The 20300-nt window shown below is 44.9% G+C and overlaps 1 protein-coding gene across 1 annotated transcript in view; it reads right to left on the bottom strand.

Annotated features, from left to right (window-relative positions):
• UHRF1 (ubiquitin like with PHD and ring finger domains 1) overlaps positions 1-20300 on the bottom strand; it is a 60423-nt gene that overhangs the window by 3682 nt on the left and 36441 nt on the right. Inside the window, exons 6-15 of the mRNA XM_066635401.1 lie at positions 15625-15734; positions 14988-15174; positions 13163-13286; positions 10350-10457; positions 6366-6470; positions 5254-5360; positions 2346-2508; positions 2079-2216; positions 851-956; positions 611-768 (exon numbers count right to left, since the gene is read on the bottom strand). Coding sequence (XP_066491498.1) covers positions 611-768; positions 851-956; positions 2079-2216; positions 2346-2508; positions 5254-5360; positions 6366-6470; positions 10350-10457; positions 13163-13286; positions 14988-15174; positions 15625-15734 — 1306 coding nt within the window. The remainder of the gene's footprint in view (positions 1-610; positions 769-850; positions 957-2078; positions 2217-2345; positions 2509-5253; positions 5361-6365; positions 6471-10349; positions 10458-13162; positions 13287-14987; positions 15175-15624; positions 15735-20300) is intronic.

Below are 20300 nucleotides of genomic sequence, written 5' to 3'. Positions count from 1 at the left end.
AGGGAATACTAATCAAAAGCATTAAATCAAGTCAGAGGTAAAGTTCTAGTTCAGTTGTAGAGCATCTACAAGCAGAAGATCCTAGTTTCAATTCTTAGTATCTTATTTTAGAAAGGATCTTGGGTTGCAGGTCTGCAATGACAGCTTGCTCTGCACAAGCCCCTCTGCCAATCAATGTGAAGCAACATTTCTCAACCAGTTGCGCATGTACCATCAGTGGTACTTCAAGTGGTTCCAGTGGTATGCACAGGATCAATGGATGGTACCGTCCAGCTGTGAGGCCAGCAACGCAACATGACAAACAGCAGTAGGAGGCTTATCTCAGTGAGCAGAGCTCCAGTGTGCTCTTTTTATGTGCTCAAAAACACCCTCAAATTTGCCTTGAGCCTCTTACTGGGTGTTTGCCATGTTACATCCGACCTCCCAACCCAGAAATAACTGGTGATGAAATCATCGCATTTCAGTAGATGGACCATATGAAGTGGTATGGCAGAGAATAAACATTGAGTGTAGAGTGTAGAATAAACATAGCTGGTGTAGAGTCTTCTACACTAGATGGGGTTATGATCCAACACTGCAGAAATGGGAGTGCCACCCAGTCCATGCCTACCGGTCCATCCTTGAGGGCTTCTAAAGCTTCATTCCACAGCTTTGAATTGGCTTCATCATCTTTAATAAGAGCCTTCTGCTGGGACGTGAGCTTGTAGATCTCCACTTTAGTCTTTTTTGGTGTATAAGCAGGAGAAAGAGATTGCTGCAATTCATTTCCTGAAAAAGTAAATGCTGATAAATAAAAGGATGGCATAATAAGAGGAAAACTTCAGAAGAGTTCAGTAGAAATTATACCTACCAGATTTCCTTTTCCTCTTCCCTTGCCCTGGGGTTTCAAATTCTTCCATTTTCTTACTGTTTTCTTTATCTTTGCTTGCAACAGCATCTAAATACCCTTCAGGATACTAAATTGGAAAGGTGGAAAAGTTAGCCTTTATTCGACCCATGGAATGCTGTTTGTAAAATTTCACCATCATTCCCCAGTATTAGCCACTGTTGAAAACAGGATGATAAATGAAATGGAGATTTGGTCAGATCCAACAAGGTTCTTCTTATGCCCAACACAACTGCCAAGATACAAAATTTAAAGCAGTCACAGCACTGCTCTCACTGCCACTAAGACCAGTACTTGGTGTTGTGAATAGACAAAAGGAACAAGAGTGCTGCCAAGAAAATCAGAGTGCCCATGCAAGTCCAGGCTGTACAGTGAACAGGTGTAAAGTTTTCAGTATTATCTATCAAAATCTAAACATTTTCCACTGGAATTGTGGTAGCAACAGTAGAATGACCATATGGTTTTCTACTAAAAAAATAGCAATTAAATAAAAGTGACTTAGGGCAGTCTAAGTTAACAGTTGCATGGGAGAAATTAAGCTGCTCAATTTGAAGATTTCAGTTTTAAGACTACTGGAAACAAGGAGTTAAAGTATTTACAAGACAAGAGAGCAATATGCCCATTTGTGCACAAAATGTTATGGCAGGATAAAGTGACACAAGGCCATTTTAAGCTATGCGATAACAGCATAATCCTACAGTTCTAAAAGATCCTGTGAAACAGACACACAGCATGTCCAGCCACATCTATGTGTCCATACTGCAGATATGTTTTGTTCTCCACTGCTTCCCTCAGAAAGGTTATACTATGCACCAGCCACTGCAGTGGTACTCCAAAGAATTATGCTGTCCTACATTAGACAGCAGTACTCCCCAAACATATCTCCATCACAGTGGCCTCCATACTGCAGGCACGGAGCTTGGCACCCCTAAGTAATTGCAATTACATCATTGCCACTTACTTCTGGGTTGTGAGGACCTGACCTGATGCTGAAAATGGCATAAAAGGCTTGGAGCAGACAGGCAGGCTTTTTATGCAGTGAACTCACGCACAGAGCCCTGACCTCCGAGCTAAGACTCTTACTGCCTTTTCAGTGTTGAGTGCTTGCTGCCAGGTGTCCCATGATGCCCTTATGCATTTGCTGTGCCATTCCAAAGAAATGTGCCTCACAGCCTGGGAACCACTGCTCTACCTGCATTGTTAGGCCAAGTTTCTTCATCCTCTCCTTCCCTTCCTTGGTCCAAGGGGCGGGTTCCTCATCATCTCGCCTGAGCATGTAACGCCACACCAAGAAGCCAGACTTCCCTGTTTCAGGCCAATATCTCACAACCTTAGAGAAAAGAGGTACAGCAGTTAAAAGAACAGCTGCAGGGTGAACAAGATTCTCTTCCTTTCTCCAAATGTTGAATCCATGGTGCATTCTGTTTGTACAAGCCAATGCAAAAGAACACTTCCTTACCTTGTATATGCCATCATACCGGTTGCCATCCACAGGGGCATATTTGCTGTGTCTACCTCCCTTCACATTCCTCACCACCCTAACTGGCTTCCCAGCCCTCCAATCCTTGGCCTCTGCGCCTTCTTTGTCATTGATGGGAGCACTGCAGTTCAGTGCCAGAGCCCTGCAGAAATAACAAAGATGTATTGGAGGGGGCTGCTTGTTGATTCTCTATTGATTATTGCCAAGCATCAAATAACAGCCCCCAAAACACCCATCCCAACAACTAGAACACTATTCTAAATAAAAATGCCTTTAAACTTTGCCAGAACAACTCTTAAGAGGAGGCAGTTCTTAAATCATCACAGAGGGAGTCCCAGAATTGTGTTGGCACCACAGAAAAAGCCAACCCCTTTCTTGCTGCCACTTCCTTAACCCTTGATGGGATGGCACTTATAAGAGGGCCCTTTCAGATTATCTTAGGGGGTAGAATGGAATGTACTGAAGAGAGCAGTTCCTTAGATACCCTAAACCCAAACAGTAAGGCAGTGGTTCTCAAACTCTCAGATAGCTTGAGATTGTTGTAAGTCCTTGTGGGGGAGTGGTGAAGGCAGCGGGAAGGCACCAACACAATCCCCAGGAATGTCGCTAAGGGGGGCGCAGGGACTGGCATGCGCTTAACAGTCCCTGCAGCAGCCTCCCGGGGGTGCCCTGCATGACACTGCGCAGGGCTCCTCGGGCTCCTCGGGCTTTTGAAACAAAAGTGGAGCGATCACTTTCACTTTCTAAAGCTCAGGAAGCCCTGCGGAGGGTCGCGCAGGGCTCCCCACATCCCCAGGAGGCTGCTGCAGAGACTGCTGAGTGCATGCCAGTCCATGCACCCCCTTAGTGAAGCGATCCTGGAGATTGCGTTGCTGCCTTCCCCCTGCCCCCACATCTTAAGGGGGCATAGCCAGGGCCCTCAGGTTGGGGCGTCACAACGCCCCGATTTGAGAACCACTACAGTAAGGGAACAGCGTACCAAGGTCGTTTGGCACCCAGGGTCCATAAATTTGGCACCCGCCTCCCATGATAAAATTATTTTCCATAATAGTCATGACAGGAAATGAATAATAATGGCTAGAGAAGAATGGTCAGCACAGACAGTGAACATTTTATTGAATTTGTGCGTGTGTTGTACTCTATGTATATATATATGTGTGCGTGTATCTATCGCTATACATATTAGTTTTCTAAGTTTGTATATTTATATGTAATTTTGTATATACAATCATACAATAAACAATTGAAAAAGTTTAAACGAAGTGAATTTTCTTCTTGAAAAAGAAGAAACATCTTCTTTAAACATCTTGGGGAAGCCTCTTGGAAACCCTACCAGCAGCCTGGCACCCAGGGCTGGGAGACCCCCCCAGTCACCCTCTTCGTACACCACTGGCAAAGTACTTTAAAGGGTAAAACCATCACCTTGAATTGTGCCCAGAAACAAATTGATACCCAGTGCAGCCGCTAAATAATGTCAAACTCCTGAACCCCAGCAACTGCAGCTGCTGGACAGTCTTCAAGAGCAGCACCATGTAAAGGCTCTTACAACAGTTATCTAGCCAAGATGTCACCAGAGTGTGGACCACTCTGGTCAGGTTTGACCAATTTGGGTACAGTTGAAGCTAGGCAGAAGTCCCCTTGCCACTGCCACCAACTGACAATCTAGAAGCACCTGTAGATCCAAGCTGCAAAACTATTCCTGCAAAGGCAGTGCAACCCCATTCAGAACAGGTCCTATACCTGCATTGTGGATTTCTGAACCAGGAGGACTTATGTTTTGTCCAGTACTCTACCACCTCCAGGACTTCAACAGTTCCCTCAATACCTGATGGAAAGGAGAAGCAGAGCTGGATGTCATCATGCACATTGATGGCACCCATCTCCAAATCCCCAGAGGATCTCTCCCAGTGGTTGCATATAGACATTAAAAAGTATAGGGAAAAGAACAGATTCCACAGCACCCCATGAGCCAATTGCCAGGATGCTGAACAGATGTCCCCCAGAACCATCTTCTGGGACCTGTTGGCCAAGAAGCACAACCACTGCAAAACACTGCCCCCAAGTGTAAACCAGACCAGAAGGATGACATGGTCAATGGTGTGGCAAACTATGCGGTAGGAGGGGGCAAACCACCACCATCTCTAGAGGCACTGATAGCACCCCTTAACCAAGGATGAATTAACAATCCCCTTAACCAAGGATGAACTAACAACTTGGTAAGACTTCTAAGGGCCAATCTTATAAGCCACACTGGATAAGGGCTCAAGCGGGCAAGCAGACAGCTTCATACTTCAGATGATCCAGTCCACATCCATATAAGTTGAAAAGAATCCCAAATAAACATAAGCAACAGATGCCTTGGGGAGCTTAACAGAAATTTATAAACAGACACACCAGGTCTAACATATGCCCAGCAATATATATCAGGGCTGTATTCAACTGAGACAGGCCTATGATTGCCATGGAGGCAATGAAATACTGACTTGTGCCTACAGCAGCGGACCTCAGCATGGACACTGAAGTCCCCCAGCTGGGAACACTCCATCACCAAGATCACCCCGGCCAGCTCAAGTAGGGAGACTGTTACACCAAAAGAATCCCAAACTGGTCTCACCCATTCAGGAAGACACACAGGCATTCAAACCCAGCAAACTGCTGGACTGGGAACCTGGTAAGAGACATGTCTTCATGATACACTGCTAAGACTCTGCCCTCACACCTGCAAGGCCATGCGTGCAGACAAAGCAGGGAAGGTTTGTTAATTGAAGTTTCTTTTATGACATATCTTAAAGAAAACAAGAACTATGTGCTCAGAAGATTAATAGACTTAATTAGGCTTTGGCAGTTTTTGACATTCTGCAAATCCTTTCAAAGATGTTGTCCTCACCTGTTCATATTTGTAAGTTTCTGATCACAAGACTGTTCAGCTGTGCGTTTATTTCCAGAAAGGTCACGGCCTCCACTTCCCGTGTAAGTGAAAGAATTTCCATGATCCTGAAATATATTCAGACAGATCAATACAGGGCTGGAAAAATCTTGATCACTGGTTCACTTGCACCCCTACATAAAATTTACATTGGCACCTAAATCCTTCACATTTGCCTATCCTCAGCAATTTGCATTTAAGATTTTATTTTTATACGTCAATTATCGTATCCTAGAAACTTTGAAACATGTTCCAGGCAGGGTTCAAATCACAACAGGAGTGGCATTTTCTCTGCTCCCAGGTAACTAAGACCCTTTCCCCTGCTCCCCTCTAGCTAAACCAGAAGCACAATTCACATTTCAAGTACCTGCCTCCTTCCCTGTTAGCCAGAACCCAACCTGTATTCATATGCAAATTGCTGTTCTGAACCCCAACTCCAAAATGGAAAACTGACTGACTGAAAGAATGGGCATCCTTTTCAAAGTAGAAACTGCTTAATGTCTATACCAGGAGAGACTGGATTATCCAGGTACAGGTACATGCAGGCACATGACAATTTTCACCACCTGATGAAGCCATTTGAGCCAAGGCACAAACAGAGAAGCTATTCATGCAGACACACAGCGGGCAGCCTGCTCTGTGAAATGATTTAGACTCATTTAAAGCAGCCTTTTAATCCTCCAGTTGATTTTTCTCATAGTACTTCACTGACACTCTCCAGTTTTGGAATTACTGGTTTACATTGTAAATTATCCATACAAGATACAGATGACATTAGCTAAATGAAACAGAGAAATGGGGAATAGTCATTAGCTGATAAATGCAGAAGACACAAATTAGTAGTGGAGGAGCAGATAAACACAGGCGAAGGTGGTTCAGAAAATGCTTTCTTGTTAAAGTAGGTTTTAAAGAAGGAACAGAAGTGGCTGGACTTGAGGGGTGAAGAGGGTGTGTTTGTCTACTCCCCCCCCCCAACAAGTAGTATCCATTTAAAATAAAAAGTTAAGTTAATTATTGACTGGACTTCAGGAAAAGAAAGATGAGATGAACATGCACACACCAAGGGCACTTACTATATCATCTTCATAGCCTCCTGCCAGGACCAGAGAATAGGCTCCATCATTGCTTCTGCCATGAATTCCTGCCACGTGGGGCCTGTGGACACCAGATTCGCTCACCTGAATGGAAAAAGTCAGGCATTTGTTCTTGGAACTTAATGTTCAGTACAGGCAAATCTATGTGGAAATATTCAGTAATTGCTCTTCCTCCCTCCAGTTTCAAAGCGATTCTTGTACATTAGCACCCAGTGAGTTATGTATAGTTGCAGTGCCTAGTTCAGTATTTCTCAATGTTTGTCCTCTGCCATACCACTTCACATGGTCCATCTGTTTGAAGTACCACCAGAAGTAACTGGTGATGACATCATTGCCAATTACATCTGGGTTAAGAGATCAGAGGCAAGGCAACAAACACTGGTAAGAGCTCAGGGTGGACAGGAGGGCTCTTTCAAGCATAGAAAAGCATGCTTTGGAGCTCTGCCTGCCAAGCTCCTGTTTGTTGTGTCATGTTTCTGGTCTCACTGCCAGGCAGCAGGTGTCCAAGGGTCCCGTGAATATCACCAGGCACGACCTCTCAAGTACCAATGGAGGGAAACATACCATTGTTGAGAAACACTAGCCTAGTTCAGTGCCACATGGGTTCCACTGTTCTTTCAAGGCTTGTCCAGGCTGTTATGTGAAAATCCCCTTTTTCCTTAGTTGTGATTTTATATCTGGTTATGTTACTAAAACATCATGCAGGCCACACTTCTCCCAGCACACTTTTCCAAAAACTCTGGTCAAGTCACAAGCTCATGGTTACAAAAGCCACCTCCCTAGGATTCACATATTATAGGAAGAAGTCTGGCATAGTAAATCATTGTTTAAGTGTCTCCTATTCATTGTATTGTTTTAACCCAATTACTGCTTAAGTACCGTATGCAAACTTGAACTGCCTTAACATAAGAACAGCCCCACTGGATCAGGCCATAGGCCCATCTAGTCCAGCTTCCTGTATCTCACAGCGGCCCACCAAATGCCCCAGGGAGCACACCAGATAACAAGAGACCTCATCCTGGTGCCCTCCCTTGCATCTGGCATTCTGACATAGCCCATTTCTAAAATCAGGAGGTTGCGCATACACATCATGGCTTGTACCCCATAATGGATTTTTCCTCCAGAAACTCGTCCAATCCCCTTTTAAAGGCGTCTAGGCTAGACGCCAGCACCACATCCTGTGGCAAGGAGTTCCACAGACCGACCACGCGCTGAGTAAAGAAATATTTTCTTTTGTCTGTCCTAACCCGCCCAACACTCAATTTTAGTGGATGTCCCCTGGTTCTAGTATTATGTGAGAGTGTAAAGAGCATCTCCCTATCCACTCTGTCCATCCCCTGCATAATTTTGTATGTCTCAATCATGTCCCCCCTCAGGCATCTCTTTTCTAGGCTGAAGAGGCCCAAATGCCATAGCCTTTCCTCATAAGGAAGGTGCCCCAGCACCGTAATCATCTTAGTCGCTCTCTTTTGCACCTTTTCCATTTCCACTATGTCTTTTTTGAGATGCAGCGACCAGAACTGGACACAATACTCCAGGTGTGGCCTTACCATCGATTTGTACAACGGCATTATAATACTAGCCGTTTTGTTCTCAATACCCTTCCTAATGATCCCAAGCATAGAATTGGCCTTCTTCACTGCCGCCGCACATTGGGTCGACACTTTCATCGACCTGTCCACCACCACCCCAAGATCTCTCCTGATCTGTCACAGACAGCTCAGAACCCATCAGCCTATATCTAAAGTTTTGATTTTTTTGCCCCAATGTGCATGACTTTACACTTACTGACATTGAAGCGCATCTGCCATTTTGCTGCCCATTCTGCCAGTCTGGAGAGATCCTTCTGGAGCTCCTCACAATCACTTCTGCTCTTCACCACTCAGAAAAGTTTGGTGTCGTCTGCAAACTTAGCCACTTCACTGCTAACCCCTGTCTCCAGGTCATTTATGAAGAGGTTGAAAAGCACCGGTTCCAGGACAGATCCTTGGGGGACACCGCTTTTCACCTCTCTCCATTGAGAAAATTGCCCATTGACACCCACTCTCTGCTTCCTGGCCTCCAACCAGTTCTCAATCCATAAGAGGACCTGTCCTCTAATTCCCTGACTGTGGAGTTTTTTCAGTAGCCTTTGGTGAGTGACCATGTCAAACGCCTTCTGAAAGTCCAGATATATAATGTCCACGGGTTCTCCCACATCCACATGCCTGTTGACCTTTTCAAAGAATTCTATAAGGTTCGTGAGGCAAGACTTACCCTTACAGAAGCCATGCTGACTCTCCCTCAGCAAGGCCTGTTTGTCTATGTGTTTTGAGATCATATCTTTGATGAGGCATTCCACCATCTTACCCGGTATGCATGTTAGGCTCACCGGCCTAGAGTTTCCCGGGTCCCCCCTCTTTCCCTTTTTAAAAATAGGCGTGACATTTGCTATCCTCCAATCTTCTGGCACCGTGGCCGTTTTGAGGGACAAGTTGCATACCTTAGTCAAGAGATCTGCAACTTCATTCTTCAATTCCTTAATAACTCTTGGGTGGATGCCATCAGGGCCCGGTGACTTATTGATCTTTAATTTATCAATGAGGTCTGAAACATCTTCTCTTTTAACCTCTATCTGACTTAACTCCTCGGTCAGGAGGGGCCGTTCGGGCAGTGGTATCTGCCCGAGGTCTTCTGCCGTGAAGACAGATGCAAAGAATTCATTTAATTTCTCTGCCATCTCTAAGTCTCCTTTTATCTCCCCTTTCCCTCCCTCACCATCCAGAGGGCCAACCGCTTCTCTGGCGGGTTTCCTGCTTCTAATACATTTGAAGAAGCTTTTATTATTCCCCTTAATGTTGCTGGCCATGCGTTCCTCATAGTCTCGCTTGGCCTCCCGTATCACCTTCTTACATTTCTTTTGCCACAGTTTATGTTCCTTTTTACTCTCCTCATTAGGGCAAGACTTCCATTTACGGAAGGAAGATTCCTTGCCCTTCACAGCCTCTCTAACTTGGCTGGTTAGCCATGCGGGCACCCTCTTGGATTTAGTGGAACCCTTCTTTCTTTGCGGTATACTCCTCTGCTGGGCCTCTATTACTGTTGTTTTAAGCAGCCTCCATGCACTCTGGAGAGATTGGACTCTTTTTACCCTCCCTTTCAACCTCCTTCTAACCAGCCTCCTCATTTGGGGGAATTCCTTCCTGGGTTGTCCATTCAATGTATTGTTTAAGTTCCCCCAGCTAGGAAGCCAGCCATTAGACTCCACTGAATTTTGCTGATAAGGGACATCCTGATCTTTTCAATGTTTACCCTGCTGTGTGGTAGTAAGGAAGCTACCATGCAGCTCAGCTCTGTCGCAAAAAAAACCCCTTTTTAAGAGAGGGCTTCCCTGCCACATGCTCGCTCTCTCTCTCTCTCTCTCTCTCTCTCTCTCTCTCTCTCTCTCTCTCTCTCTCTGGCTCCCCCTCGAAGGACACAACACATCTGTGTTGTGTCAGAGGGTCCTCCACACAGGACTCCCCCCCATCCAACTGCTCTACAAGACAGGTAACTACCTGGCGTCTGGAACTTTTTTCCTTCTTCCCCCCCTTTTTTTCTCCCCTTTTCTGCCCATCTTTAGTTGGCAAACCAGGGACCCCTAAAATCTTTCCCTACAACATTTCCTTTTTCTAATTTCCTAGGATGCACCAAATACTCTCCACATGCAACCACCATAAAAGCTAGATTCAAGTACTAGGACCAAGAAACATATACTTATCATTTTTCCATGTGCATTATGTTTACCTTTGTGTTCTTGTAATAAAACTATAATCTTTTATTAAAAGTTATCTTTCTCTCAGTCGCCTCTTTGAGCTAAAGGGAGTTTCTTTGCATTACGCCATCTTGTTATCCAGCCTGCGATCCTGAGGTTCCAATAAGGTAGTGTAATAATTCCCCCTAAAACAAAACAGCCCTTTCAGTAACAAGGCTGCCGCATCTCACCTGGACTCTGAACTTCCACATGGTGCCAACTGGAACTCCTGGTATTGGTCCGTAATGGTTAGATGGGACAATGGTACATTCCCTTGTCCGACCCACACATGCCATACCCTGAAGGAAAAAGTAGTGTGCCATAAACCACCAACATAAATTAACCCCCCTGGTTCACTGTGTATATAAGAAAAAAATCTGAACATCATGTCCATACATCACACCAACCTTTACAAAGCCCTAATGAAGAACCCCATTATGCAGCCAAAGAGCTCAGGGCAATGTACACAGCTGCTCCCCTTCTTTTGTTCTCACAACAACCCTCTGAGGTAAGTGAGGCTGAAAGAAAGTGACTGGCCCAAGGTCACCCAGGAAGCTTCATAGCTGAGGAGAGATTTGAACCTAGATCTTTCAGGTCTAAGTCCACCTCCCTATACCACCCTGGCTCTCAGGTTACCACAGAAGCAGCCTACAGGCCTTCTCTATTGCACATTCCATGATGGCAAGTCAAACCTGCTCTCAGGTCCCAGTCCTACACTGTTCAAAGGCATAGGTTTCCAAATTAACCATGTAAACACATTTGGCCTTGAGGCTTCTGGAGCATATACCAGCATAACAGCAGAAGGCAATGGATCATTATCCATTATCCCCCATTATCATTCCTTCAGATAACAAGACTATTGTGGCTGCCACAATACTGAGACACAGACTTTCACTCCAGAATGTTACATCACAGAAGCCAAACTTATTCAAAGGCTAAAACATGTCAGGTCCTTAATGCTGGCCGAGCTGTGTGCATGCATCAAACCATCTACAGCTAGGGTTTCCAACCCGCGGTCCGCGGACCACTGGTGGTCCGCAGTGCCCTCCCAGGTGGTTCGCGACCTCTCTGGTGAAAAAAGAAAAAAATGTCCTTCCAGGAAGAAAAAAGCCTCTGCAGCGCCAGCAGCCAATCAGAGCAGCTCAGAGCCAATCACAGTATAACCTTTCTCCATCTCCTGCCTCTCCCCTCCACCTCCCTTCCCTCCTTGTCTGTGAGCGCCCAGACAAGTGAAAAAGTGAAGCGCAGGCGCCTTGTAAGGTGCGTGCATTTGTGCAGCCTCCTGGCTCAGCTGCATGCAGAGGAGATGTGCCCTGCTGCCTCTAGCCTGCTGCCTCCATTCCTTGACCCTGTGCCTTGAGGTGAGCCCTGGCAGCCTGGTTTTTCAGGAGTCAAATCAGGACTGCAGCCAGCCCGGGAAGTCTCTTGGGCAGGCTGGAGGAGGAGGTGGGGGGGCTGGAGGAGGGGAGGAATGGGAGTAATAAGGAGGAGGAGGAGGAGAAGGAACAGGCTCCCAAAGGTATCGCTGGCTGGCTGGCTGGGGAGGGTTTCTCTGAATGTGATTTCCCTGGGAGTCCGGACTCCAGCTGGTCAGGGAACACAGAGGAAGGGAGTTGGAGGCAGTTTGGCAGCAGGAGGGGAGAAACAGTATGCTCAACCCCCAGCCCTGGTACCCCCTCTCCAGACGGCAGGATTGGGGCCCCTGGATGTGCTCTTCTAACACCCAGGGGTGGAGCAAGGGAACCAGGTTTTGACACCCCTTTTGGAGAGGGAAACAGGCAGCACCTCTGCTGTCTTACTGCAAGCTGACCACCGGGGGAGAAGCAATCCCAGAACTTGCAGAACAAGTACCACCATAGCCAAGTACAGCAGGTGCAACCCCTGACTCTTCCTCCTCAGAGAGCAGCAGCAGCTTTGTCCATGGGGTGCCCTCCCCCACCCCACACTTGGTCAGTTCCCTATCTCCTCAGATTGCAATCCTATGCATGCTTACCTTGGAGTAAGCCCCATTGACTATAATGGGACTTACTTCTGAGTAGGCATGCCTAGAATGGGGCTGTTAGTCACACTGTGGCTGTGATGAACTTCTCCAGAAATTTCTCCAATCCCCTTTTAAAGGCATCTAGTCTAGACACCATCATCGCATCCTGGGGCAAGGAGTTCCACAGACTAATGGCAGAGTAGGCAGCTGTTGTTTTGTGGCTGCTGCCTACCTATAAGCTTGCTCACACTCTCTTAGACCCAACCAAAGTAGTCCACAGCTAGAGCATGACAGCAATTAGAACAGGAAGTGAAGAGAGGTTTTTTCCCCCTAAAGACCTTGCAGTGCACACCAAAAGGACTTTTCATCCTGAGATATGCAGCAGCCATTCTGAGATGTCTCTCTGAGCTGGTGCTTCCTTCACATGTCTCTTCTCCTTCAGGACCCACCTGCCTAAATTGTGTGAACACTTTCCTAAGGACTCTGGACTCACAAGTGGGGGGGAGCAGGGCCAGGGCTGTGTAACAAAATGAACTGTGGAGGAATGTGTGTGCTTTTTGTTGGCTCATTTAACTACCTTGCATGACTTGTCTATAATCCCTTGTGCTTATCCTCTCCCTTTTTGAGGTGTTTTTCCACACTTAAAAGAGGCAAGGGCTGCGTGTAATGTGTTCTGGTGTGGGGGGGAAAGAGACTGGATTGAATTGAGTGGGTGTGAAAACCTCTGAGTTGTGGGGGGAATTATTATATGTTCCATGTAAACCCAAGACTTACACAGCTAGTGAAGCAAATGCAAGCACAACCATCACATTAATTATTAAATAATCTTATGTATTACAAATTTAATTTGCAAGGGTGGGGGGTTGCATGTGGTCCCCACCGTCTCAAAATTTTGCCTTAGTGGTCCAAGCTCCTAAAGGTTGGGGACCACTGATTTACAGGAAGCTTGTACACCCCACAATTCTGATGGATTTGAATTTGATATACAGGACAGCAACACAAACAAAACCATGATACACCTACCTTGCCCCAGTCCCGCTGAGAAGATGAGTTAGCAGAGGCCATTTTAGCTTTCTTTTTGCTTTCTTTCAACTTTTCACCAGCCAAAACCACCTCACTAGCATCATTGCGACATTCAGGGCAATACCTAAAGTTAGACAGAAAAGACTGGTTGCAAAAGTTATTTAAACTGCATAGTAGAAAGTTTACATTAAAACTCCAAGCACTGTTTCGAACAGTACTGTAGTACAGGTCCAGCCTTGTTATACACAGATTTTTTATATACGGATTTGACTCAACAGGAACGGCCACTGCAAGTGAGAAGGAATGTGCTGATCCCTGGAGAAGGGGAAAATGCATCCCTTTAAAGGTTTAAAAAAACTGAACAGTTCTTTAACAATAGCCTCCTTAATGAGAGAGAGAGGGCAGCTAGCTGACAATTTATCAGTCCTTCTCCCTCCAGGTTACCCCTCCCTTCCCCCTTGAAAGAAAGGTGAATACTTTGCATTGGTGAAGGGAAGAGCTGAGTGAAGCACTTTCTAAGCGCTTGGGGGAGGACTGATTGATGAATTGTCTTCTTAAGGACTCTTACCTTACATCACAAAGGTCAGCAAGGCTGTTTTTAAATCACCAGAGCAAAGAAACTTTGTTTTTTAAATGAACTTGCTTTAGTGCATTTTTTTTACCATCCTCAAGTTGGGTTCTGGGAATGGAACCCATGCAAATAATGAGGCTCAACCTGTATTTATGTTTTGATTAGTTCCAAAAAACTCAGTTAGTGATCAAGATCACAACACTGCTGCACAGTGCGGCCAACTAGTATGCATATCTCCTGGAAACAGGCCCTTCACCTCCTGTTTATAAAGAAGCTGGCAGTATGTGCACACACACACCCCTAACAAGAGACAGACCTGGCTCAAATAACAGCCACTAAATTCTTGTCCCGAAGAAAGCCATTTACATATACAATATATAATTGAATGATGTGCTATGGCTCTGATGCACTACAAAGGGAAGGGAGTTCCAGAGTTGCTGAGCAATTGTATCCCACCTTTTCTGCCCAGAAAGAAACTCAGGGCAACTTCCTTGGGTTTATCTAATTTTAATCTCATGACCACCTTGGAGAGATTAAGCTGAGAAGCAATAATTGAATCAAGGGCACCCATGGCTGAGCTACAATTGCAGCAGTCTCCCTGATCCATGTTCAGTATTATATCTACCACACCAAATGCGGTTCTTGAGTGCACCACTCGCAAAGCAATTGACTAACCCATATTTGATGCAAGGAAGAGCCTATAAAACTTGCTGTAGAGACTTTGGCAAAATATATGAGGTGGTGATTCAATCCCCAAAAACACAACATCTGTGTGCACTTCTGGCTCACTGCCCAACAATAAAAGTGCCAAGGCTTATCCTAAGGGACACAAGACCCAGTTTTTTCAAACTAGCAAGGTCATGCATGAAAAGATAAGAGTTAAGAAAAAATGCTTTGCATGTAGAAAAATATCAAGCTGGACTCACAGCATTTCCCAGGTAACAGGACAGGGACAAGATCTCTCTTAGAAACATACTGGAACCTCCAATTCAATACAAAGATGACCCTCTCTAGCTATACCGCCATCTTCAACAACCTGTAGATCCAGATCCTACCACTGCTTCTCATAAGTCCTGGGTATTCTTTGGAGGCAGCAAGCAATCTGGTCTAGTTCAGTGAAATAATTTTCCAACTGCTCTTGAGTAAAATAGGGATGCTTTGGGTCAAAGATTTTAGCCTACAGTTGCTGCTCCTCTTGGTAAAGTAGAATTTTGTTCTAGGTCCTGTGTAAGGGCTACGGTCATCATGACTTACCAGTCTTCATCATCAGGTATCCTGCTAAGAGGAGGGTTGAGACAGTAGATGTGGAAAGCCATGTCACACTCGTCACACATTAGTTGTTTCTCAGGATCCTGTTTCCCACCACACAAGTGACACGCACACATCCGGCAGGTCTTGTTAGGGTTGTCTTTACAGTGCTTACACACTGGTCCACTCTGCCCTAAAGAAGTTCAAAAATAGACAAATCATGCTGAACAGGGCAAAAAGAGCACACCATGAAATGTGTGAGGAAGCACAGAAACAACACAACACATAATTATAGAAATAATTACTACAGAATGAAGCAACTGGCCACTGGCTTAGATGGCTTTTTTAAAAGGCTTAGATACATCCAGAGGCAATAAGAACACAAGAATCTACCAACCCCTATTAGTCACAATCACCAAAAGAAACTTCCATATTAAGAGGCAGTATATCCTGGTACAACTGCTGAGAACTAAAAGCTTTCATCTTCCTGCTGTCCACAAGCTTCTTCAGGATGTCTGGTTGTGCACTACTAAGAAGCCGCTTTATCATTACCCAGCATAGCATGTTCTTTTCACAGCAAGGGATGTCCTCCAATGCTAAATGGAGGAGACAAACTACAAAAAATGCAAGTGACGGTACTCACTTTTTAGTGGGCTTTCAGCAGTAAGTGGAACTGCACACCCAGGTTCTTCTATCTTGTAGATCTCATCCACAAGAGTAATTCGGCAATCATTCAAAGTATCCCCATTATCCCTTGAAAGGAAGCATATCAAAGCCAACTATTCAAAAGAGACATGTAAATCTCATTGTCTATATATGACAGAAAAGTGGTTCTCACACATTTAGCACCGGGACCCACTTTTTAGAATAAGAATCTGTCAGGACCCACTGAAGTGATGTCATGACCATAAGCGACATCATCAAGCAGGAAAATTTTTAACAGTCCTAGGCTAAAATTCTACCCACACTTACCAGGAATTAGTCTCACTGACTATCATTGTTAAAAGAATATACATAGTAGCTTGTTCAAAAGTACAGATCTGCAACATTTCCCCAAAAGCAATCACAATACCATAGTTGCATCAAGTCTAATATATTAAAAATAAAATATTGAAATGAATGGGGACCCACCTGAAAAGGGCCCATGACCCACCTAGTGGGTCCCGACCAACAGTTTGAGAAACATGGTGATAGAACAGGTCAGGATAGGTATAAGACTCTTTTGGCATGGCAGCTGGATGGATAGTCCCAACATCAAGATTTTGGCGGAGGCTCTGCCCTGTGTGCCTTTGCTAAGTGAGGTTCAATTGATATGCGTACAAGACAGGGTTTTCTGTGGTGGGCACTGGGCTGTGGCATTCCCTCCCCCTCCCTCCCAATGTCCATGAGGCTCTGGTCATAGAAAGGTCTGGTCTGCTCATAGCAAGGTAGGATTATCCAAAGTCCTAAAAGTAAGCCAAGGTGCTAGACAGACAAATGAACCTGTCTATGTTTAATAGTTCAGTATTTTCTTCAGCATAGCAAAAAGATGATTGAGAAAACACAGAGAAAAAGGAATGGTAGTTGAACATTACAAGGAGACCTTCTGGTATTTTGAGACCAGGTAGCAAAGAGTACAATTGTCCAACTTCTCCAAACAGACACCCAGGCAAAAATCTTTCTATGCTCCCAAGGTAACACTTAAAGAAATAGGTTATGTCCAAAATATGTTGTGTGCTATAAGTGATCAACACAAACATGCACAATATGTAGGGGCAGTCTAAAACCAGCAAAAAAGAAATAATGTGAAATAACATGTAATTGGGCTTATAAAATGCAATAACCTACTCAATTAACAAAATAACATCAAAACTTAAATTGATGCGAAGCATCTATTGACCATTCTGAGTACTTCTGACTAAGCCTCTAACTCTATACGCAGCTCTGCTGCTTTCTTCTGACTGTAAAGTCTTCTGAGCATGCTCAGAAGCTGCCAAAAAAAAAAAACCCTCACTCCAAGCTGACAAATGCATTGAACCCTATGGAAAGCAAAATAGCTACATGTTCAAGTTTACTTGCAATTAAGCAAACATGTCTCCAATTGAAGGCCAGGGGAATGCAAGGCCACCAGAATGGTCCACATCTAATGAGTATGAAGCTCAACAAATACTCCAGAAGGCACCCTCCCTACCATGGAAAGGGCGCTTGTTTTTCCTACCCGCAGCTTAAAACCAGTTTTTTTCCCCCCCCCCCACAGCATGGATTCACATATGTTCAATTCTGTGGGTTTGAGTTACTGTCTTCTCAATATTTTAATGTTTCTTCTTTGTGTTTGGCAGCATTAGGTTCATTGTAGTTGTCCATTCAAGTAGCATGAAATTTTAAACTGCTCCGGTAAGTTTAATTCAAGTAATTGACTATGCCAGTGGTTCCCAAACTGGTGGGCCGCAACTCACCAACCAGGGAAGCATTAGGTCTGGTCCCTTAAGGGACAAGGGCAGAGGGATTGCAGCAACACAGATACCTCTGCATAGCTCCCCAATTGCAAAACCAGAAGTGATATCCAATCACAATTTTCTGTATTTTCAAGCTTGGGTAGCCCTGTGGCGGTGTCCTCAGGGCTTCCCGCAAACCCCAGATCCCATCACTGGCTTCAGGTAAGCCAGAACCTCCCCCACCTTCTCCAGGAGCAGCCCAATCCTGCAATCACCCCCACAAGCACTTAGGTGGGTACCTCCTCCAAAGGAGGACTTTCGGAACCACTGATCTTTGTAGTTGTGCTCTTTTGGGAGGGGGGTGTTTATGCCTGTGGCTATGTCTGCTAACAGCTACAAGCATAAATCACATATATACCATCTATATGACAGTGACTACATAAAAATGCTTTAGATTTGATTAAAATATAAATTTGGAATAAAAACACAACATCTTTCAGCTGTATTTTTTTTTAAAGGATAACACCAACATTCACAAAAATGAAACCATTTTAGACTGCCCCTAACAATATGGAAGGAGGATTGGTCCAGGAAAATTCACATAATCTACAAATTCTTAATGGGGCATGAAATTTAAGCAGGAGATATTAAAATTGTATACAGGCTGAGTCTTGTTAATCATGAGGGTTTAGTTCCAGAACTCATGTGGATGTCAAAAATCAAGCAAATCAATTTAAAAAACAAAGTCCCTTTGTGCGTGACTTACAAACAGCCTTGCTGACCTTTGTGATGTTGAGACAGTTATTAGGCAGACAATTCATCAATCAGTCTCTCTCCAGGCCAGCCAGTGACCCCTCCCTTCACCCAGAGCAAAGTGATCCTTCTTTCAAGTGCTCAGGGGGAAGGGAGGGGTCACTTTACCTTGGCTTGAAGCTAGAGAGAGAATTAATGATAGATTGTCAGCTGCCCCCCCCCAATTAGGAGGCTTTAGGACTGTGATTTTAAAGGGATGCATTTTTCCCCTTCTCCAGGGATTCAGCACATTCCTTCTCATTTGCAGGGGCCATTCATGTAGAGTCAAATCCATGTATAAAAAAAAAAATCAGTGTATCACAAGGTTGGGCCTGTACATAATGAAAGAAAGCAGAATTTCTCTCTCGTTCCTGTTTAATTTTTGCTAATTTTTCTGCCTGACACTTCCCAAACTTCTCCAAGATCAGATAAATTTTAATTTTTTTCTTTTCTGACGTATCTTATGGATTTCTATTACTCTTAGATGTTGGTTTTCACACTTCTGTGTTCACTTGCTTTTCCCTTTTTCTTCAATAACTAGTTGTAAAAACTAGTTTTGTAGACTTATGTTCATTTTTATGCTACTTTTGTGGATTCATTTTCTATCTTCAGGAAGTTTTCTCCATTCCCACCAACCACTCTTGAGAAGTTCAAAAAAGATCTGGTAGCTTATAAGTTTTATTATTGTCCTTTGAGATAGTGGGACAGCTTATTTGGGTTAAATCAGGAATTCCTGTTTATCAATGGTTCCCAAACTGTGCATTGCTGCTCCCTAGGAAGCTGCCAAAATCAGAAGGGGTGTTACAGAATCCTCTCATTCACTTGATGCTGATCACCCAAAACTTCTGGGTTGCTGAGCTTTCACTTTTTTCATGCAAACAGTCAGTCACCCAAGCAATTATATATCCCCTTCACAGTCTCTTTTGGCACTTTGGGCTTTCAATTGAGCTGGTTTCCCACTCTAATGACTCCCAATACCAAAATGATAAAGGTTCTACCATGCAGAAGCCAAGGGATGGAGTGATACACCTTGCTATCTTTAAGGCTTTACAGCCCCCTCCCCATGAATGCATGCCTCTCTCGCTCTGATTGGCTGCAAAGATGAGGCTGCCAGCTGCAACTGGCTGGCTCTCCCTTCCAGTAAGTTGCACTGTGATCAGTGTGCTGCGGGTTGGGAATTGCCCCTTTTCTCCCCTTCCTTCAAAGTCAGGAGCTGCTATGAGAGTGCATCTCCTCTGGGCACCAGTCCTGTGCTGCACACTGTACCAGGACAGGGAACAGTGGAGTTCAGTTCCCTGTTTCAACCCACTGGCCACAACTACACAATATTAAACAGCTACACAATATTTTCAGCTCCATTATAATCACAGCTTTACACACTGTGACCCTCAGCCAGCACTCAACTGAACACAGACTACTTTCAGACAATTGCATGCAGGTACGTGGTACTCTTCTGTTAAAAGAGATTGCCAGCAGGTGGATGCACGCATCTTGCTATCTTTATGGCTGCAGAGCAGTTCAGAGGCAGAAAAGGCACCCATGGTGGGCACACAAGTGCACATGAGCCAAATCACCCAGTCAGCTCAAGCCAACCACTGTGCGGAGCCAAGAACCGGACAGCTCCTCAAATGAATTGCTATCATAGCTTGCTTGGCTGGTAAACACATGCCTGTGCCCTCTCCAAAATGCTCAGGATTGCCTCAGTGCAAGGGATCCCCTAGAGCTGGGGATCTATGGGCCGGATCCAGCGTACCGAGAAAATCATCTCAGGTGCAGCACAGTGGTGGCACAGCCTTGCAGTTCCTCCTCACCACCACCCCCCTTTGCTCCTGATTTGCTGCTTCCCCCAAGAAATTGGGGCACTGAGCCTTCTCAGGCTATCAGCAGTGAAAGTGGCTGCCCAGTGCAAGTTGCTACAAAGACTAGGTGCAAAGACAGGAGGTAGCGGGGTAGAACAGTAAGGCTTCACTACTGCAACACCCAAAATGTTTGTCCCACTACAGGTCACAGGTTAGAGGCTCCTGCCCTAGAGGAAACCTGGTCACTCAACAGGTGGAGCTCTCCTTTTCATAACTGTTGAGAGTGTAGTTTGCACTTTTTCCCCTGGGATTCC

This window comes from Tiliqua scincoides, chromosome 8, assembly GCF_035046505.1.
Source record: "Tiliqua scincoides isolate rTilSci1 chromosome 8, rTilSci1.hap2, whole genome shotgun sequence".
NCBI classification, from domain to species: Eukaryota; Metazoa; Chordata; class Lepidosauria; order Squamata; family Scincidae; genus Tiliqua; species Tiliqua scincoides.
Note: the sequence above shows the minus strand (reverse complement) of the source record. Positions and strands in the feature narration are given on the sequence as shown.